Source organism: Pristiophorus japonicus, chromosome 2 (genome assembly GCF_044704955.1).
Source record: "Pristiophorus japonicus isolate sPriJap1 chromosome 2, sPriJap1.hap1, whole genome shotgun sequence".
NCBI classification, from domain to species: Eukaryota; Metazoa; Chordata; class Chondrichthyes; family Pristiophoridae; genus Pristiophorus; species Pristiophorus japonicus.
In genome coordinates this window covers 22,146,352-22,167,340 of record NC_091978.1, presented here as the reverse complement: position 1 = coordinate 22,167,340, position 20,989 = coordinate 22,146,352, and the positions used below count along the sequence as shown (strand labels likewise).

Sequence of the window (20,989 nt, the reverse complement as noted above, 5' to 3'; positions counted from 1 at the left end):
TCTGCTGACTCTAAGAGATGAAAGAAAAGGCACTAATAGCCAGATAATTAGAAATGTCGAACTAAGATTGGCACCTCAGCAGGTGAGCAGGAACCCAGGCCTTGCTATGTAATATCACAGTTGCTCAGTGCTATTTGGTACTCTGTCACCACAAATGGTGACCCTTGCTAATCGAATGGTTCCATCACCCAAGTGGCCATTTCGAGACAGTGAGTGACAATAGATGTCATAGCTGATCCCCATCGTATCCTCACACATGGACAATTCACACTGTAGCTGTGGAAAATGGGGACACTGGCAAATTATTTGTTCCTCAGAGATGCTGAGTCTAAAAGTACATACACCAACCCATATATTGCCACCCATAGAATCATAGAATGTACAGTAGGGCCCACCACGCTAACTCATCAACTGGAGCTTGTAGAAGGGGTAAAAGGTAGCCATTCAGTGGCAGAAGGTGGGTAGGTGGTGTTCCACAACGATCAGGGCTGGAATCACTGTTGTTCACAAATCGGCGCGATCCCGGCCTGCAAGACCATCAACAGGCCGGGGCCATCAGAGGGAGCAGCGTGCGACGGCATGCGAGGGCGATGGCTGACTGCAGTGCGGGCGAGTTCGGGATGAAGGAGCGGCAAGAATTCGTAGAGGGATGTGATCGGGGCCCAGGAGAGGCGAGGGCCCAGGGGCAGCATGGGCCAGCCCACACTGCGATACGTGTGCGCACTAGGTCCGTGCAGCAGCGCTGGTCTCCAGTCGTCTTGGTTAATCCTCGCCACTGGACCAAGACCTCGCTCTGTCAAGCCCGTGTGGCAGCTGAGGCTGAGGTGAAACGGCCATGTTAATAAAATCCATGCACAGGCATCTTCCACCCTTCAAGATGTAGTTCGGGATCCGGAATATCTTTGAAACACCTGTGAACTCATCCGTTTTCGGCATGGAAGCCAGTCATTGTCATTTCGAGAGACTGCCTATGATGATGATTACAATTTATAGTAACGATTTAAATTTTGGAATCAAAAACACAATGTCTAAGTTTGCAGATGACACCAAATTGTGGGGTGGGGCGGTGGGGGGGGGTGGGAGATCATCAATACCGAGGAGGACTACAACAAATTGCAGGAGGACATTAATAAACTTGCAGATTGGGTGTATAATTGGCAAATGAAGTTCAACACAGATAAATGTGAGGTGTTACATTTTGGTAGGAAGAATAGGGATGTCACTTATTACTTGGAGGGTGTGAGTCTGGGTGGGGTAGAGGAACAAAGGGATCTGGGAGTACAAATACACCAATCAATAAAAGATGTGCCACAGATTAACAAGGCCATAAAAAAGCAAACCAAGCACTCGGGTTTATTTCTAGAGGTATAGAATTGAAAAGTAGAGAAATTATGCTAAACCTGTATCGAACTTAGGTTAGACCACACTTGGAGTACTGCGTACAGTCCTGATCGCCATATTATAAAAAGGATATAGAGACACTGGAGAGGGCGCAGAGAAGATTTATAAGGATGATACCCGAAATGCGAGGGTATACATATCAGGAAAGGATGAACAGGCTGGGTCTCTTTTCTCTTGAAAAAAGAAGGCTGAGGGGTGACCTAACAGAGGTCTTTAAAATGATGAAAGGTTTTGATACAGTGAGTACAGAGAGAATGGTTCCACTTGTGGGAAAGAGCATAACTAGAGGCCATCAATATAAGATAGTTACCAAGAAATCTAATAGGGAATTCATTCTTTACCCAAAGACTGGTGAGAATGTGGAACTCGCTTCCGCAGGGAGTGGTTGAAGCAAATAGTATAGATGCATTTAAGGGGAGGCTAGACAAGCATCTGAGGGAGAAGGGGACAGAGGGTTATGTTGCTTTCATTGCGGAAAGACAGGAGGAAGCTCGAGTGGGCATGGACTGGTTGGGCCAAATGGCCTGTTACTGTGTCGTATATCCTATGTAATTCTACAGTACAGAAGGAGAACATCCGGCCCATTGTGCCTGTCACCATCATCATCATAGGCAGTCCCTCGGAATCGAGGAAGACTTGCTCCCACTCTTATCATGAGTTCTTTGGTGACTGAACAGTCCAATACGGGAATTACAATCCCTGTCACAGGTGGGACAGATAGTCGTTGTGGGAAGGGGTGGGTGGGACTGGTTTGCCGCACGCTCTTTCCGCTGCCTGCGTTTGATTTCTGCATGCTTTCGGCGACGAGACGCGAGGAGCTCAGCGCCCTCCCGGATGCACTTCCTCCACTTAGGGCGGTCTTTGGCCAGGGACTCCCAGATGTCAGTGGGGATGTTGCACTTTATCAGGGAGGCTTTGAGGGTGTCCTTATAATGTTTCCTCTGCCCACCATTGGCTCGTTTGCCATGGGCGAGTTCCGAGTAGAGTTCTTGCTTTGGGAGTCTCGTGTCAGGCATGCGGACAATGTGGCCTGCCCAGCAGAGCTGATCAAGCTGGGGATGTTGGCCTGGTCGAGGACGCTAACGTTGGTGCGTCTGTCCTCCCAGGGGATTTGTAGGATCTTGCAGATCGTTGAAAGGGCCATCCAATTAGTCCCACTGCCCTCCTGCTCTATCCCCATAGCCCTGCCATTTTTTCCTTTTCAAGTATATATCCAATTCCCTTTTGAAAGTTACTATTGAATCTGCTTTCACCGCCCTTTCAGGCAGTGCATTCCAGATCATAACTCGTTGTGTAACAAAAATTCTCATCACCTCTTGGCTCTTTTGTCAATTATCTTAAATCTGAGTTCTCCACCAGCAGAAACAGTTACTCCCTATCTATTCAATCAAAACTCCTTAACAGTGTCTGCTAACATTCTCTACTCTAGTCCGATTTCCTTATCCTTCCCCATATCCTTTTATATTCGTATTTTTCAAATACTTATCCAATTCCCTTTTAAATAGTACAACAACAACAACTTGTATTTATATAGCGCCTTTAAACGTCCCAAGGTGCTTCACAGGAGCGTTATCAAACAAAATTTGACACCAACCTCATTAGGAGATATTAGGGCAGATGACCAAAGCTTGGTCTTAAGGAGTGTCTTAAAGGAGGAACGAGAGGTAGAAAGGCAGAGAGGTTTAGGGAGGGAATTCCAGAGCTTAGCGACTTGGCAGCTGAAAGCACGGCCGCCAATGATGGAGTGATTGAAATCGGGGATGTTGAAGAGGGCAGAATTAGAGGAACGCAGATATCCCAGAAGGTGTGGGGCTGGAGGAGGTTACAAACATAGAGAGGGGTGAGACCATGGAGGGATTTGAAAACGAGGATGAGAATTTTAAAATGATGTTACGGGGTGGAATTTTCTGAGGCCTCTCGTCACTAGTGGGGCTACCCAGCCAGCTCCGTGGAGAATCGTTGCTGCACTGCTTGCCGTTTTCTCTCCATTGGACTGGGGGGGGGTGGGGCGATCTTCCTCTGAGCTCGCCCTCTCTGCCGCCAGAACTCTGGCAGAGGTTAAGTCTAAAACCCCCTTGGGGCGGAGAAGATCTGACGAAATTCACTCCCCTCCGTCTCAATTGCCTCCTGTGGTAAAACATTGAAAGAAAATGTCTTCTGTGGCTCAGTGGGTAGCACATTTGCCTCTGAGTCAGAAGGTTGTGGGTTCAAGTCCCACTCCAGGAACTTGAGCACACAAATCTAGGCTAACACTGCAGTGCAGTGCTGAGGGAGTGCTGCACTGTCGGAGGTGCTGTTTTTTGGATGAGACATTAAATCGAAGCCCCGTCTGCCCTCTCAGGTGGACGTAAAAGATCCTGTAGCACTATTTTGAAGAAGAACAGGGGGATTATCCCCGGTGTCCTGGGTCCAATATTTATCCCTCAATCAACAGAACAAAAACAGATTATCTGGTCATTATCACATTGCTGTTTGTGGGAGTTTGCTGTGTGCACATTGGCTGCTGCCTTTCCCACAATGCAACAGTGACTACACTCCAAAAGTATTTAGTTGGCTGTAAAGCGCTTTGAGTCGTTCTTTCTAACTTCCCCCTTTCAGTCATTACATTTAATTCCATTTAACAAAAAAGATAAAGTGACTGAAAAAGGCAGATGTGAATATAATGTTGTTAATACTTTGGTTCGCAGGCGAGGAAATGGATGATAGCTCACCCTATGAGCCCAGCAAGAGGGGGTATGACTATGCCAGACTGGCCTCAATAACAGCAGGTAAGTCTCCTACTTATTGAATAGAAAAGTTCTGCGGTGCCCAGGGACACGGCCTCGAGAACGTGAGGGTTGGGTCCTTGCCCTTGTACAAGGGTTTCGCTGATTAACACTTTGTGGTTTGTTGGTTAATTAACCAATTACGATGAGGTGTACTGAATCTATGGTGTTACCACATAGCTGCTGCTGTGGTAACCATCCCCCACCCCCACCCAAACCCAATTGCCCCCAACCCAAAAGAAGTGTGCAGATTGGAGATCATTAATGAAATGTCTTTTTTTTTTATAATTAATAAACGGGAAAAATTGAACGGTTAAGGGACATAGCGGAGGAAAGTGGGACTAATTGGATAGCTTTCAAAGAGCCGGCACAGGCATGATGGGCCGAATGGCCTCCTTCTGTTCGATTCTAATGTGGTGAAAGCCAGCAATACTGAGTTATACTGCTAACTCTGTATGCAAACAAATATCTCTTTGGGGAATTCCTGTCCACACTTGTGGTGTCTACATGGGCCACTGAATACAGAGCAGGTCTGGATTTGCACGTTTTGGAGCAGATTGTGAGGGAGTTGGGGGGAGGGGAGCAAGGGGGTGGCGGTAAACAGAAAAAAATGCATTTTGAAAGACACCGCCTCAAATTCACCCCCAAAAAATCTGAAACTTCAATTCATCCAACAAAGCGCCAATTCCCTTTAAGGCCCACCGCAAGTCCATTCTGCCACATTTAAATGGGGTCAAGTGGGCGTGGCTAACCCCTTTGACTCACTCGCCCTTCATTTCTGCCCAGAACCTGCAAGGTAACTGTGATATATTCTTTACAACATCACTAATACATAGTTACAAGATGGCTGCATTACACAGGAACTTGTCAGGTGACCTGGTCACATGGCCCTTTTATTATTATACATCAGCAGTTGCATTAACACAGTAGGTGGAGCTCTATATTACACTTCTCCCTCCTTAATGAAGAAGTAATCATAACAAAATAATCATCATACATAACTTGCACGGTTATTTTGTTATGTAATCCTGAGGCAGATGCCACATTGAGGAGGCCATTTTGTATGCTGCTACAGAAAGTTGATGGTTCTTTGCCTGCGTAGTGATCTTTTGGTATTTTGGGGGTTCAGTCAGGGCTTTTGCTGCTTACTGCTACTCCGTTCAGCTCAAGAGTATTGCTTTGCCTTCTAAAGATGTATTTCCCAAAGGTCATACCTTTATTTTGATGTAATGAAGAGGAGGAGGAAGGTGCTGAAGAAGGAGAAGGAGTGGAACAGGACAGCCAGTGTGGAGAGCACTAATGAGAACTTTCAATAATTAAAGATTGACCCACCAAATAAAGTCACCACATCTGCCTGTTACCCCCATCACAATTGTTAACAAAGTCCCTCACTTGCTAAGAATTGTGCCAAAAGTCCTTCATAAGACAGAAGTCTACTTTTCCTGTGCCATCATCTAACTCCCAAAAGTTGAAAGCAGATACAGAAATGAACTCACAACTATGTGATCAAGCCACCTTTATTTGAAACAACAACATTCAACGAGAAGTGTCAATAAAATATATTCTCCTTTTCTACAACTTCTTCTTAGTATCATAAGGTTGAACGGTAGGTGGCCGTGATGATTTTTCGCTTGGAGCCTTACAGGCCTGAAGTGACTTGCACCCCAAGGTATCTGCTGTCCCAGAGAGACCAGTTTTCGACAGCCTGGTGCTTAGAATAGAAAGAGGTGAGCCGGACCCTTGTCTAAAGCTCCCTCATGTGTGACTGTATTGGGAGGGGCTTTAAGCAAATGGGCTCACTACCATTCTCTGGAGAGACACTGGCATCTGTACCTACTCCCTGCAGCCCACTTGAGCTGGGCACATACTCAGAGGTGCTACAGACCAAATAGTCCTAGTGAGATCCTGGAAGCCCTGTGAAGGTGCACTGTACAAAGCATCTATTGAAGCATTGGTAGCTGTCACTCCAGGAGCCTCCTGGTATTTCGATGCTGCAGTAATTTCCTGGGCTGTCACAGTCTCCAGGGTATTCTGCAGGTCATGAGAAGCTACCTGTAATATGTTGCACCTCGGTTAACGCAACCATATACGTGGAAACCGTCTTCACAGCCTGAGGTGATGATCCCCGTGAGATCCATGTCCCTGAACCATTGTTCTTTTAAAGACCGAGCCCTGAGATCTGGGACTTGCACTGTCTGAGATGATGATCCACGTCCTTGAAATATTGTTCTTTTAAAGACTGAGCCCTGAGATCGGAGACTCCCAGGCGCTTCAGATAAGGGTGAATTTTGTTCTCCTTCCCTCTATGGAAGAACTCTCTTCCACTCCCAGGTTTTCATTCTCGCTAGTGCCCAGTGACTATCCCAAAGACAACCCTGGCTAACTAATTCCTCATGAGTGGTATCTGTGTGCCGCTGCTTACACAGGCACAATGCCAGGACAGCATTGTTGAGGGCATGGCACAGCTTTTGATCTGGAAGTGCCTGGGGGTCCTCAGAGTAGCTTGCCTCTTCCTCTGTGGCATTAAAAAAAAAAAGAGAAGAGCTTGTTTCGCTGTGCATGAAGCGACATTTGCCCTTGAAGAAATATCCCTGGTGAGTGTAAGGGCATTGTAAACCTTTAAGAAAAGCACAAGATATTGACACTACCTGTGCAGTTCAAATCCCACTCCAGAGACTTGAGCACAAAAATCTAGGCTGACACTCCAGTGCAGTGCTGATGGAGCGCTGCACTGTCGGAGGTGCCGTCTTTCGGATGAGACGTCAAATCGAGGCCCTATCTGCTATCTCAGATGGACGTAAAAGATTCTATGACACTATTTTTAAAGAAGAGCAGGGGAGTTATTCCCGGTGTCTTGGACAATATTTATCCCTCAATCAACATCAATAAAACAGATTAACTGGTCATTATCACATTGCTGTTTGTGAGAGCTTGTTGTATGCAGATTGGCTGCCGTGTTTCCGACATTACAACAGTGACTACACTTCAAAAGTATGAAATTGGCTGTAAAGCGCTTTGGAACATCTGGTAGTTGTGAAAAGCGCTATATAAATGCAAGTCTTTCTTTACACAGCTTTTACCAACCTTCTCTTGCCAGTTTGCCTCCAACCTCATCCTCTCCTACAGGCTTTCCTATGCATCTGACTATTTCATCCTCTGGTTGTCCTTCTGTGGCTGCATGCCCTTTTTTCCCCTTTGCTGGGAGAGAAGACAATGTTACAGGCCTGTGAGTGTCATGAGGGCAAGCCCCGTATGAGGTCATGCATGCCACGTTGATGAGGGGCCTTGTCCCTATAAAAGAAGTGTCCTTGAAGACAAGCAGAAGCCCTTGTGGCGGGCACACAATGCTTTTCAGTAAAGAAGGTGCTTAATTGTTTGGAGAGGTTGCCCTTAGAAAAAGTGAGTTTCCCTGAATTTCCCAGGAACGGAGGGCATAACTGTCCAAGTGCTCGCGGATGTGTAACGGCACCAGTTGGCTTAACTTACTTTGGCCCCCCTTGTGAGATCATTGAAACTCTTTCTGTGGGGCGCAGCAGTTCTTGGAATGGTGGCGGTTGCACTGATTGTCTCCAGCCACCTCCCTCCAGACAGCCTACACCACTCGCCTGTGGGGCCTTCTGCTCTCAGTGCCTCCTTCCTGACCCTCAGTGCTGCCAACAGTACCTCTAATGGCACGTTGGAAAAGCTGGAGGGGCTTCTCTAGTCGTACACACCCCAGGAAGCTGCTGCTCCTTCTGCCAATGTTGTGACATTGCCCTCTAATTAGCTGCAGCCATTTAAAGACTGCACCAGAACCACGTTTGCCTCCTCCCAGGGGCAGTGAGCTAATGAAGGCCAATGTACGGGCCTCCAAACTGCCCTTTGTGGCTAATGAGGGTTCTGGGAGGAAATCGCAATGGATTAACAGCAGTTTCACATTAGGACCACCCCACTGCAAACTCACCAACAGGTGGAGAATTCAGGTGCAGGAGTAATAAACCTGGTTGTTTATTCTCTGCTGGGCCAGGGATAAGGAAGCCAACTGTAATCCCACAGCTACTACAATTCTCCAACTCTGGCCTCTTGTCCATTCCACCCACTTCCTTCGCCCCACCATTGGCTTCTGTGCCTTTAGCTGTCTAGGTCCTAAACTCGGGAATTCCCTCCCCTAAACCACTCTCTCCTTCTTTAGTGTCAGCTATGGCTCAGTGGGTAGCACTCATCTCTGAGGCCGAAGGCTGTGGCGTCAAGTCCCACTTGAGCACAAAAAGTCCAGGCTGACATTCCAGTGCAATACTGAGGGTGTGCTGCACTTTCAGAGGTGCCGTATTTCAGATGCGATGTTAAATCGAGGCCCCATCTGCCCTCTCAGGTGGACGTAAAAGATCCTATGGCACTATTTCGAAGAAGAGCAGGGGAGTTATGCCCGGTGTCCTGGCCAATATTTATCCCTCAATCAACATAACAAAAAAAAAGATTATCTGGTCATTATCACATTGCTGTTGGTGGGAGCTTGCTGTGTGCAAATTTGGCTGCCGCATTTCCTACATTACAACAGTGATTACGCTTAAAAAGTACTTCATTGGCTGTAAAGCACTTTGGGACATCCGGTGATCATGAAAGGCGTTATATAAATGAAAGTCTTTCTTAAGGCGTTCCTTAAAACCTGCCTCTTTAACCAAGCATTTGGTCACCTGTCCTAATGTCTCCTTCTTTGGCAGGGTATTCATTTTGGTCTGATTACACTCCTGTGAAGTGTCTTGGGATGTTTTACTACATTGAAGGCACTATATAAATGCAAGTTGTTGTCATCGTTGGAACCGTTTGGACTTTTAAGATTTTGTCAGCTCGATGGCGGAGATTTCAGAGAAGCTCAGGTGCTGGAAGCCCACCTCAACTGTGCCACCATGTTGGCTGCCAAAGGAGAGGGTCATGGCACCATACCTGCCACAGTGTCAGCTTTCACAGTGCGTGCCTGAAGGTGAAATCTTGCAGCAGCAGATGCTGTGGTATGATTGAGACACCGTATGCAAACCCATTAAGACACATCACAAGACAACAATGTCTCCTTTTAGAAAAGCATCATGCACTCATTCTCAGTATAACTCTACTGCTGCTGTAGTCTCTCTTCCAAAGCTCCCGAGCATTGATTGCCGAGATCTGAGCTGTTGTTCCGTTATTTACTGCCGTAAGAAAACCCTACACTGCTTCTCTGGCCTCTTGACTTGGAAATAATGCACTTAGCCATTTTCATCATCATAGGCGGTCCCTCGAACGAGGAGGAGTTGTTTCCACGTGAGTTCACAGATGTTTCAATGAAGAACCCATTGCACATCAGCCACCACATGGGCTCGACAGAGCTAGGTCTTGGTCCAGTGGCAAGGATTAACCAGGACGACTGGAGACCTGCTCTGCTGCACGGACCTAGTGCGTACACGTATCGCAGTGTGGACTGGCCCGTGCTGCCCCTGGGCCCTCGGCTCTTCTGGGCCCCGTACCCTCATTCTGATCCCTTGAATGGAGGAACACCTCCTCTCCCTCAGTCTTACTTTCCCTCCTACAATTTATAGGCTTCCAAAGGGCAGATTTGGTGTCACTTAACCACTGCTTCTTGATTCATCTCGCCTTCTCTCCTACAGCAGCTAATAACAAAAATAGACTAGATTAATCGGTTATTCATCTCAATGCTGTTTGTGGGATCTTGCTATGCACAACATGGCCACCACCTCACAGCAAAAGGGATGTCGGTTCATAGCAATTCCCGGTGCCTTTGGGATAATTCTAAGAGATTCGGTCAGGAGCTTGGTTTTTCAATAAAGGTACAGTTTCTGCACCCCCTCCCCCCGCCCCCCTGCGCTGTGTGTCATGATTGTCAGCCGCCGGCACTTCAATTACCGCAAGGTCTATAGGAAGATTCAATGTTTGTCCAATTGGTTTCACAGGGTCTGACATCGGTGTCACACGGGCCAACCGCTGCCTCGACGCAGCCAAAGCCTGCAACGTGGACGAGTCGTGCCAGAAGTTGCGGACGGAATACGTCTCCTCCTGCATCAAGCGCTCCAGCAAGGCCGAGACCTGCAACCACCCCAAGTGCCACAAGGCCCTCCGCAAGTTCTTCGACCGCGTGCCCGTCGAGTTCACGCACGAGCTGCTCTTCTGCCCCTGCGAGGACACGGCGTGCGCGGAGCGCAGGAGGCAGACCATCGTCCCGTCGTGTTCCTTTTACGTGAAGGAGAAGCAGAATTGCTTGACGTTGCTGGAGTCGTGCAAAGTAAATGTTGTTTGCAGGTAAAGAGCGTGCGGCCAGCGGGCGGGGTGGCTCAGTGAGTTAGGCGCCCGCTGCGATACGCCTGGACTTTGTGCGGTGGGCGTAAAACGGGTGATAACGGGTCGGCCGTCCGTTCTCCAGCTCTTCCCCGCATTTCGGCTTCAAAGCAAATAAAAATCGGGAGAGCTGTATGACGGACGGCTGATGCGCTATCGCCCGTTTTACACTGTTACCCAGAGTTAAATGAACTGTCCTCTCACCTAAGTGATCAGAGTTTGAATCCAGTCCAGTTAGAAGGGGTTGAGGTCTCCAGGCTCGGCCAGCTGCAAGGTCTCTACATGAAACAATGTCGCACAATGTCAACACAGCTCCCAGGAGAACCATAAAACTGTCCTTAATTTGGCATTAAATTGACAACCTCACTGAAACAGACACAGATCGGTCTGGTGTTGGAAATACAATATTTCCTGCTGATGCAGTAGGGAGTGTTCTATCAAAGAGCCATAACGGCACAGAAGGAGGCCATTCGGCCCATCGAGTCCATACCGGCTCTTTGTCGAGCAATCCAGTCAGTCCCACATCCCCGCTGTATCCCCGCAGCCCTGCAGGCTTATTTCCATCGAGTGCCTATCAAATTTCCTTTGGAAATTATTGATTGTCTCCGCTTCCGCCATGCCCGTTGGCAGCGGTTTCCAGGTCATTACCACTTGCTGTGTAAAAAAGGTTCCACCTCACACCCCTCCTGTATCTCTTGCTCAAAACCTAATGGACTGGATTTTAGGCCTTTCCGTTTTCGGCGTGAAAACGGAGGCGGGAAAGTTACAGATCGGGAATAGTCTGCGCTTTGGTAAGGAATTTTCGCCATCTGGGCCCTGCGTCAGGGGGCGCAACGCGAAGAGAGGCCTTGTACAACTTCTGAGGCGCAAAAATGGAAAACTCGCGAACCAAAGTGCCGGGCCATGTGTGCTCCGAGAGAAGCCTTGGGGGGGTGGGGGGGAAACCTTTAAAATAAACAAAAACATTCCCAAAACATAGCCCAGGCCACCGCAACACAAATCGCTAAAAAAAATTAAAAGAACAAACACTCACACTTACCTTTAGAGTACGTTACCTTCCTCACTGTCGCCAGCGTGGTGGACCGCGCTGGTTTCCCAGGCCGTCATTGCGGGCGCACTTCCAGGTGGACGGGTCAGGCAAAGTCCAAACTCCTGCTGGTGTCACAGCGAGAGGCGTTGCACACCTGGCGCAGTTCTTCCCAGCCGGACTGGAGGATCATGAGGGGGCGTAGGAGACCTGAACTGCAAAGGACCCGAAAGTCCAGCCCTAAATCTGTGTCCCCTAGTCCTTGTACCATAAGCTGGAGTTAAAGCATGTTGCAGGGAAACAGTAAGCTTCAACCTGTGAACGATCTGTGCTATACCTGACCTTGAGTGCTTGGCACTGATTCTAAGTGCCAAGGCTGGAACATAAGAAATAGGAGCAGGAGTAGGCCATTCGGCCTCTCGAGCCTGCTCCATCATTCTATAAGATCATGGCTGATCTGATCATGGACTCAGTTCCACTGCCCTGCCCGCTCCCCATAACCCTTCATTCCCTTTCAAAAATCTGTCTATCTCCACCTTAAATATATTCAATGACCCAGCTTCCACAGCTCTCTGGGGCAGAGAATTCCATAGATTTACAACCCTCTGAGAAGAAATTCCTTCTCATCTCAGTTCTAAATGGGCGACCCCTTATTTTTAAATTATGCCCCCTAGTTCTAGATTCCCCCACGAGGTGAATCATCCTCTCTGCATCCACCTTGTCGAGCTCCCTCAGTATCTTTTTTGTTTCAATAAGGTCCCCTCTCACTCTTCTGAACTTCAATGAGTATAGGCCCAACCTACTTAACCATTCTTCATCAGTCAACCCCCTCATCTCAGGTACTTTAGTAAACATGTAGATTTAACCCCCAAAAAAGGTTGGCAATGGAAAACTGGCTAAACCGGTTATTGAAGGTGAAAGGACCTTGTGCCATCCCAAATTCACCGTAAAGGCAGTTCGGAGCAATGCAACCAGCACTCTTAAACCTGTCAATCATCTTCCTATTTGAGCACTGTACTGGGAGGGATCTTCTACCTGTCACTCAATGGAAGTGGCGATTGAAGCTGATAACATGAAGGGAGTTGGACAGGCACTTGGTGAGAAAATTAATTGAGAGATACAGGTAGTGAACTTTGCATTCCTTTTTTTTGAACACTGGGATTGGCCAGGTGCCCCGAGATGATCTGTTTCCAGCCCTGTACTGTCAGTATTATCGTTTTTGGAATAGGCAGCTTTCATATTAATTCTTATTGCCTCTCCTCATCTCCAGAAGACATTGAATGATTAGTAGGTTTGCACAGGTGTGGCGCACCTTCTGGTACCTCGTCAAGTTGGCAATTATTTATCTGTGAGCTTCGCAACGAGTGTTGGGAGGCCATTCGACCGTGGAGAGGGGTTGGAGGACATCACAGCAAAATCTATCCTGGGCTCCCCTCATCATCATAGGCGGTCCCTCGACTTGCTTCCACATGAGTTCACAGATGTTTCAATGAAGGACCCGACGTTCCAGTCCTGAACTCCAATTGAGGGGGTGGAAGATGCCTGTGCGTGGATTTTTTTTTTTTTAAGCGTGTGGTGACTGTTGCACATCAGCCACCACATGGGCTTGACAGAGCTAGGCCTTTATCCAGTGGGGAGGGTTAACCAGGACGACTGGAGACCAGCTCCGTTGCACGGACCTAGTGCGCACACATATCACAGTGTGGGCTGGGTTCGTGCTGCCCCTGGGTCCTCGGCTCTTCTGGGTCCCGTACCCATGCACACACACATATATAGAGCGGCTCATATTGGATTTGGGGATCATGGCATGACAGAAAAACCACTGGCCAGTGGATTGTATCCTTCACATTGTTACTAACATCCCTGGGAAGATAAGGTGTTTTAGAAGCTTCAGTCACCCCTGCTCTTGGCATTGGGAATATCTTCCCTCTACATACTCATGAGGTACCCAGCCCATATTTCTTTCACCATGAGCTTACTCACAGGGCGGACTCCCTAAATTCCAATGGCATCTCGTGAGAAAGGCCCAGATCTGATGATGAACACAGCCCGGTCTATCAGTAGCAATGAGAAAAACAGCTGCCCTTCATTGTGCTAATTGACACCCCAGTCTCTATAACAATCACACCTTTAGCCAGTTGAGCTAAGTCATTTCCTTCTTATATATTGGCCTATGAATTGTAACAACTTTGGATCCTGCCCCCTTCATTCCCAGACCCATGATTGGATTGGAATCATTAACAGCAGAACCCACATCACTGTCTTGTACTGCAAGTTGCTCTTTCCCAGAACCTCGACTCTGTGATTCCTTACCTCCTTCTTACAATCCACAAGCTTTTAAAACCAAGTTTGGCATCACCTTAATCCTACCTTTTTTGATTTATCCTATCTTCCATTCCACTTCTTTTCACTTTGTCGGTATCTCGGCGAAGCCTTGGTGCTCCATCTTCTCAATGTTAAATGTAATGAATAGGAGGAATATAAGGGGGCGGGGCGGGGAGAAATGGTTAAAATGAAATGTGTGCACCAATGAAGACTTGGATCGCCTGATTCTGCAAGTTTCCTGGATATCCCTGCTACAACTGATGAATTTCCCCACCGGATAGTGATCAGAAGCAGGAATATTGCCTTTTCCCCTCCCTAACCCCCTGAAGCTTATTGTAGCAGCCCCTACTGCGACCTCAGCTGAGAATCGCGACCTTGACAGTATGGCTAGGTTTATAATGTTCCTCTTCCTACTGCCATTAGCACATTAGAATTGGCTGCAGATGAATGATCGCATTATTGAGGTGCCACCACATTTCAGAAGTAGTAACATCTGCCTGACAGCTTCAGTTCATTAACCTCACTAATCCCCCATTCTGCTTTCAATTTTGTGCTCCATTGTCTGCTGCACAGCCACTCTCTGGTACTTCCCATGTGAGCTTAGATAGTGGTTTCAATAGACGGAATCGTCTCTGGAACACATCAGAGCTGAGCCTGATCTTGACCTACACAACATACAATGTCTAGGAGGGTTCAATGAATAATGATAGGGATCTACATCCTTGGATTAATTTATCCCTCCCTCGTTCAAGGATTTAGGAGCCCAACCAAAGCTAATTCAGCACAGACAGGATATTGAATGTGGGAACATCTGTTTGTATGACTCAGCACTGGAGAGGAGAGGGTTGACTTATGAGGAAAGGTTGAGTAGGTTAGGCCTCTACTCATTGGAATTGAGAAGAATGAGAGGTGATCTTATCGAAACGTATAAGATTATGAGGGGGCTTGACAAGGTGGATGCAGAGAGGATGTTTCCACTGATAGGGGAGATTAGAACTAGAGGGCATGATCTTAGAATAAGGGGCCGCCCATTTAAAACTGAGATGAGGAAGAATTTCTTCTCTCAGAGGGTTGTAAATCTGTGGAATTCGCTGCCTCAGAGAGCTGTGGAAGCTGGAACATTGAATAAATTTAAGACAGAAATAGACAGTTTCTTAACCGATAAGGGAATAAGGAGTTATGGGGAGCGGGCAGGGAAGTGGACCTGAGTCCATGATCGGATCAGCCATGATCGTATTAAATGGTGGAGCAGGCTCGAGGGGCCTTATGGCCTACTCCTGCTCCTATTTCTTATGTTCTTATGTTCTTATGTAGCACCAGACTGCGAAAGAAAAAGAAAGACTTCCATTTATGTCACGCCCTTCACGGCCAACGGACATCCTAAAGCACTTTACAGCCAATGAAGCACTTTTGAAGTGTCGTCACTGATGTAATGTAGGAAACACAGCAGCCAATTTGCACACAGCAAGCTCCCACAAATAGCAATGTGATAATGATCAGATGATCAGTTTTTAGTCCCCTGCTCCTCTTCGCAATAGGATATTTTACGTCTACCTAACAGAGCCTCAGTTTAATGTCTCATTCGAAAGAGAGCACCTCTGACAGTGCAGCACTCCCTGAACCTAGATTTTGTGCTCAAGTCCCTGAAGTGGGACTTAAACCCAAAATTTTCTGACTCAGAGGTGAGAGTGCCACCCACTGAGCCACAGCCGACACCTACAGTGGACGAATGAGTGAGCCAGTGGCGGAGCCTATTCTTCATTCCTATATGTAATGTTGAGTATTCGTTATTTCCCTTAATGATCAATTTTCACAAACCTTACAGTTTGTGTGGAAGGACCTGTTTGTAGTGTCTGGGTATAATGGAGTGGGCAGTCATCGAGCAATAGCCCTGCACCATTGTGCAACAATTCAAACTCCTACGGCTCAATGCAATTAATAAAAACAGTCCTTTACAGGCAGTGTTGAGACACCAATCGACTCTAAATGTCAATATTGATGGATCTGTCCTAATGGTGTGTTTTTCACCAGTGGGTCCCAATCGTCAACCTCTGTGCAACAGGGAAACTCAGAAAAAAGGTGATAGGCTGGATCTTCATGTCCATCATTTCACGGCGTTATTCATGGCGGGGCAGTAATTATAGCATCCGAGAAAAGTTTGCACCTCAGTCAGCAAAATTCATCAACTAGGCCCTTAGTGTGGAGCGGAGCGCTAAGGGTGGCGTTACACGGCTCTTTTAAGGTCGGCTAAGCAACTGAAAATCTGTTGCTAAAGAGCCGGCCTCGGAGCGCCCCAAGAGAGGCTTCTGTGGCAAAAGAAAACGTAACTAAAAACACAACAAATATTCCCAATACCTTAAACATCCCACAATAAGCTATATCGCAAAAAATAAAACTAAACAAAACAATCAAACTTACCTCATTCACCAATCCCATCACTCACCGCCTCTGGGACAGCTCTGACCACCTAGTTTTCCTGGCAGTCCAACCGCAGTGCGCTATGGGCTGCTATAGGGTCAGCGCACAACAAATTTCAAAGAGTAGTTGAAACCAACGGCGTTGCACACCGGCTCGACGCTCCCGGACGGTGCTGCTCTGCGCCCCCGCGAAACCGGCAACTAATTTGCTGACGGGGTGCTGGGAGCTGGCCGCCCGCCCGGAAAGCTTTTCCTCCGCCATTACCGCCCCTCCGGGGCGCGAACAGAGGCGGCAATATAACAAGTGTGCACGATGTCTTTTATCGCTTTGGGACCCATTTCCCCTTTTCTGTACTGTTCAAACCCAATTCCTTGTAACAGATGGTAGCAGTTGCGTTCTTGTGCTAATCCAACATTGCTTCCACATCTCCGTCTCCCCGTGCACTCGGTCTGCACCTGGACACATTAATATTCATCATAGGTGGTCCCTCGTATCGAGGATGACTTGCTTCCACGCCAAAAAAGGGATGAGTTCACAGGTGTTTCAGTGAAGGATCTAATATTCCAGATCCCAAACGATATCCTGAAGGGTGGAAGATGCCTGTGCGTGGATTTTTTTTAATGTGTGGTGGCTGTTGCACACCAGCCACCACATGGACTTGACAGAGTAGACCTTGGTCCAGTGGCAAGGATTAACCAAGACGGACCTAGTGTGCACACATATCCATGCTGTCCTTGGGCCCATGTCTCTTCAGGGCCCCAAACTTATGCCTCTCCTGGGCCCCGATCACCTTGCTCCACGATCACTCGCTGCTCCTTCGCCCCAACCTCACCGCTTCTGCTGTACCTGCCCACGCTCCACGTTAATATTACCGTGGCATCAGCACTCCCCAGTACCAATCACTTGACCTATCTTGTTTTGGCAGTCAGGAAAATACATTTGTACCTTCTACCACTGGGGCCCCCTCCTCTGTGGAGCCACTCACCTTTCTGAAGGCTGGCGGCAGAGTTGAAATGTAGAAAGCAAGTCGGTCATTTTGCCTCAGCTCTCTCAGAACTTGGACTGTACCAAGCCACAATATAAAGGTAGCATATATTAAATGGACATAAATGGACTTCTATCTGTCTCCGTTTTCAATTTTTCAATTGACCCCGAGCCTCAACACTCTTTTGGGGAAGAGAGTTCCAGGTTTCCACTACCCTTTTGTGAAGAAGTTTTTCCAATCATCACTCCAGACCGCCTAGCTCAGGTTATGCCCCCTTGTAATGGACTCCCCCGCTAGAGGAAATAGTTTCTTTAATGATCTTAAAATACCTTAATGAGATCACCTAAACACCTCAATCGGATCACCATAATGGACTGAGGCAGTGACTCGTATTTGGAGCTGTCATCCTTCATGGGGAGATGTTAAACTGAGGCCTGGCTGCCTGATTCGTCGATTATTATAGGCATAATGAAGAGATGATAGGGTTAGTTTTAGAAGTGTTGCATATACAATAACTCAATAGGCTTAGTACCGTGAGTTTAATCAGGTGTGACCTAACTCTACTTTATTAGCTCCCAAAGTGAGGATTAAACATGGAGGCTTTCTTTATATACAAGGGCTGCACGTGTGTGTCTGTGGCCCAATGACCTCCGACGATCACTCCCCCTGGTGGCAGGTAAACCCAGGCATACATACATTACATCATTCCCCCCCAAGATCTTAGTATCAGTCGTATTTACGCTCCCGAGTTGATCGTCTCAGTTCAATTCCAGATCTGGGTGAGCTCTCCGAGTCATTCATGATTTGAGGCTGGGTAGCCGATCTAATGGGAGTGGCAGTGTCCATGTCAGGAATTGAAGGTTCAGATTCATTGACAACAGCAGGGTCTACTGATGGCTGAATATGAATCGGTTGGTCATTGATGGTGTCTTCTTCAAGCTGTTCCGGTTCGTCTGTGTGCTGCAATTGCGTCTGATCAATGTGCCTCCTGCATGTTTGCCCATTAGTGAGCCTGACAATAAACACCCTGTTACTCTCCTTGGCCGTAACAGTGCCAGTGACCCACTTGGGGCCTTGACCATAATTTAGCACATACACAGGATCATTAACAGAGATGTCACGTGACATGGCAGTGCGATCATGATACCACTGCTGATGTTGACATCTGTTTTCGACGTGATCGTTAAGATCAGGGTGGACCAGTGAGAGCCTGGTCTTGAGAACTCTCTTCATCAACAGTCCGGCAGGGGGGAACCCGGTAAGTGTGTGGGGTCTCATCCTGTAACTAAGCAGTATGTGTGACAAGCGAGTCTGCAAAGAACCGTGAGTTATGCGTTTCAGGTTCTGCTTGATAGTTTGGACGGCCCGTTCCGCTTGACCATTGGACGCGGGTTTGAATGGTGCTGACCTTACTTTCTTGATACCATTGAGTCTCATAAACTCTTGAAACTCCAAACTTGTGAAGCACGATCCGTTGTTGCTCACAACGATGTCGGGCAGACCATGAGTGGTGAAGATGGCACGAAGGCTCTCAATGGTGGCTGTGGATATGCTGGATGACATGATTATGCATTCTATCCATTTGGAATACGCATCCACCACCATCAAAAACATTTTGCCCAGGAAAGGACCCACATAGTCAATGTGGATCTTCGACCATGGTTTGGATGGCCACGACCACAGACTTAGCGGAGATTCCACTGGTGCATTGCTTAACTGCATGCAAGTGTTGCACTGATGCACACATGACTCCAAATCCGAGTCAATGCCAGCCCACCAAACAATCAGATTGAATGGATTGTTCGTCTTTGCGATGGTTGTAAGGTTTGGTCTCATCACACACTTCCCTGGGAATGGCCGACCAATCACCACCAAGGACACAATGTTTTACAACCGATAAGATCGGATCCTGGCTGGTCCAGGTCCTAACTTGTTAAGCAGTGACAGGCGACCCTTCACTCTCAAAGGCATCCATGACCAACAGAAGGTCTGAGGGCTGTGGCATTTCCACCTCCGGTGTGGATAACGGTAAACGGCTCAATGCATCGGCACAATTCTCGGTGCCAGGTCTATGGCAAGTGATATAATCATAGGCAGATAATGTCAGCGCCCACCTCTGGATGTGGGATGACATGTTGGTACTGATACCTCTATCCTCTGAAAACAAAGATATGAGCAGCTTGTGATCGGTTTTAAACTCGAAACGAATCCCAAACAAATACTGGTGTATCTTTTTAACCCCATATATGCAGGCTAAAGCTTCTTTCTCTACCATGCCATAGGCTCTTTCCACTTTAGACATGCTTCTTGTATGCAACGGGTTGTAGTTTGCCCAATTCATTGGATTGTTGGAGCCACCAACCCCATGTGATGAAGCATCGCAGGTCAATACTAAACACTTGCATGGGTCATAATGTACTAGCAATTTGTTGGAACAAAGCAGATTTCTAGCCATCTCGAAGGCCCTGTCTTGAGATACACCCCAAATCCAGTTGTCGCTTTTTCTGAGCAGCATGTGCAGTGACTCTAATAATGTGCTCAATTTAGGTCAGAAATTACCGAAGTAGTTGAGAAGACCAAGGAACGAACACAGCTCCGTCGCATTCTGGGGTCTGGGTGCATTTTTGTCATCTTGGAACACCACAGTTCCAGGGATGGACTTCAGTAAACTCTCCATGTTTCTCTGAAATATGGCTGCAGCTGAGCGAATTCCAAAAGGACACCTGTTGTAAATGAACAGTCCTTTATGCGTATTGATGCACGTAAGTTTCTTCGACGATTCGACAAATAGGCTGACGTCAGATCCAATTTGGTGAACGAGTTTCCCCCGGCTAGCATTGCAAACAAGTCATCAGCCTTTGATAACAGGTACTGATCCTGTTTCGAAACTTGGTTGATCGTAATCTTGTCGTCTCCACAAATCCTGACAGTGCCATCACTCTTTAGCACAGGAACAATGGGACTAGCCCATGCGTTAAATTCGACCGGTGAAATGACCCCTTCACATTGGAGTCTGTCCAGTTTGATTTCGACCTTCTCCCTCATCATGTACGGGACCGCCCGGGCTTTGTGATGGACGGGTCTTGCATCTGAGTCCAGGTGGATCTGCACCTTGGCTCCTGTGAAGTTGCCGATGCCCGGTTCAAACAGCGAGGGAAATTTGCTCAGCACTTGAGCACACGAAGTGTCATCCACCGATGACAAAGCTTTAATATTGTTCCAGTTCCACTTTATTTTTTTGAGCCAACTCCTGCTGAACAGCGTTGGATCATTGCCTGGAACGATCCACAGCGATAAATCATGAACCGACCCATCATACGACACCTTGACTGCTGCACTGCCAATCACTGGTATGAGCTCTTTGGTGTAGGTACGCAATTTTGCATTTACTGGACTCAGCTTGGGTTTCACGGCCTTGGTGTCCCACAGCTTTTCGAAAGTCCTCTGGCTCATAATTGACTGACTCGCACCCGTGTCTAATTCCATAGATACCGGCACGCGGTTGAATTTTACTTCAATCATTATTGGTTGGCTCTTTTGTCAGGAACGAATGTACACTATACACTTCCTCCTCAGGTATCTCGAGTTGCATTGCCGGATCCGCTCCGGATCGGTCATCATCATCCATGTGGTGTGTCACAGCACGCTTGCTGAGCTGTGGACACATCCGCTGAAGATGCCCCATTTTCGCACAGCCTCTACAAATATACTGTCTGAAACGGCACTGATGAGTCCGATGATTGCCCCCTCAACGCCAACAGGGTG

The 20,989-nt window shown here is 47.5% G+C and overlaps 1 protein-coding gene across 1 annotated transcript in view; it reads left to right on the top strand.

Annotated features, from left to right (window-relative positions):
• gfra4a (GDNF family receptor alpha 4a) overlaps positions 1-20,989 on the top strand; it is a 94,305-nt gene that overhangs the window by 45,098 nt on the left and 28,218 nt on the right. Inside the window, exons 3-4 of the mRNA XM_070859534.1 lie at positions 4,089-4,169; positions 10,088-10,433. Coding sequence (XP_070715635.1) covers positions 4,089-4,169; positions 10,088-10,433 — 427 coding nt within the window. The remainder of the gene's footprint in view (positions 1-4,088; positions 4,170-10,087; positions 10,434-20,989) is intronic.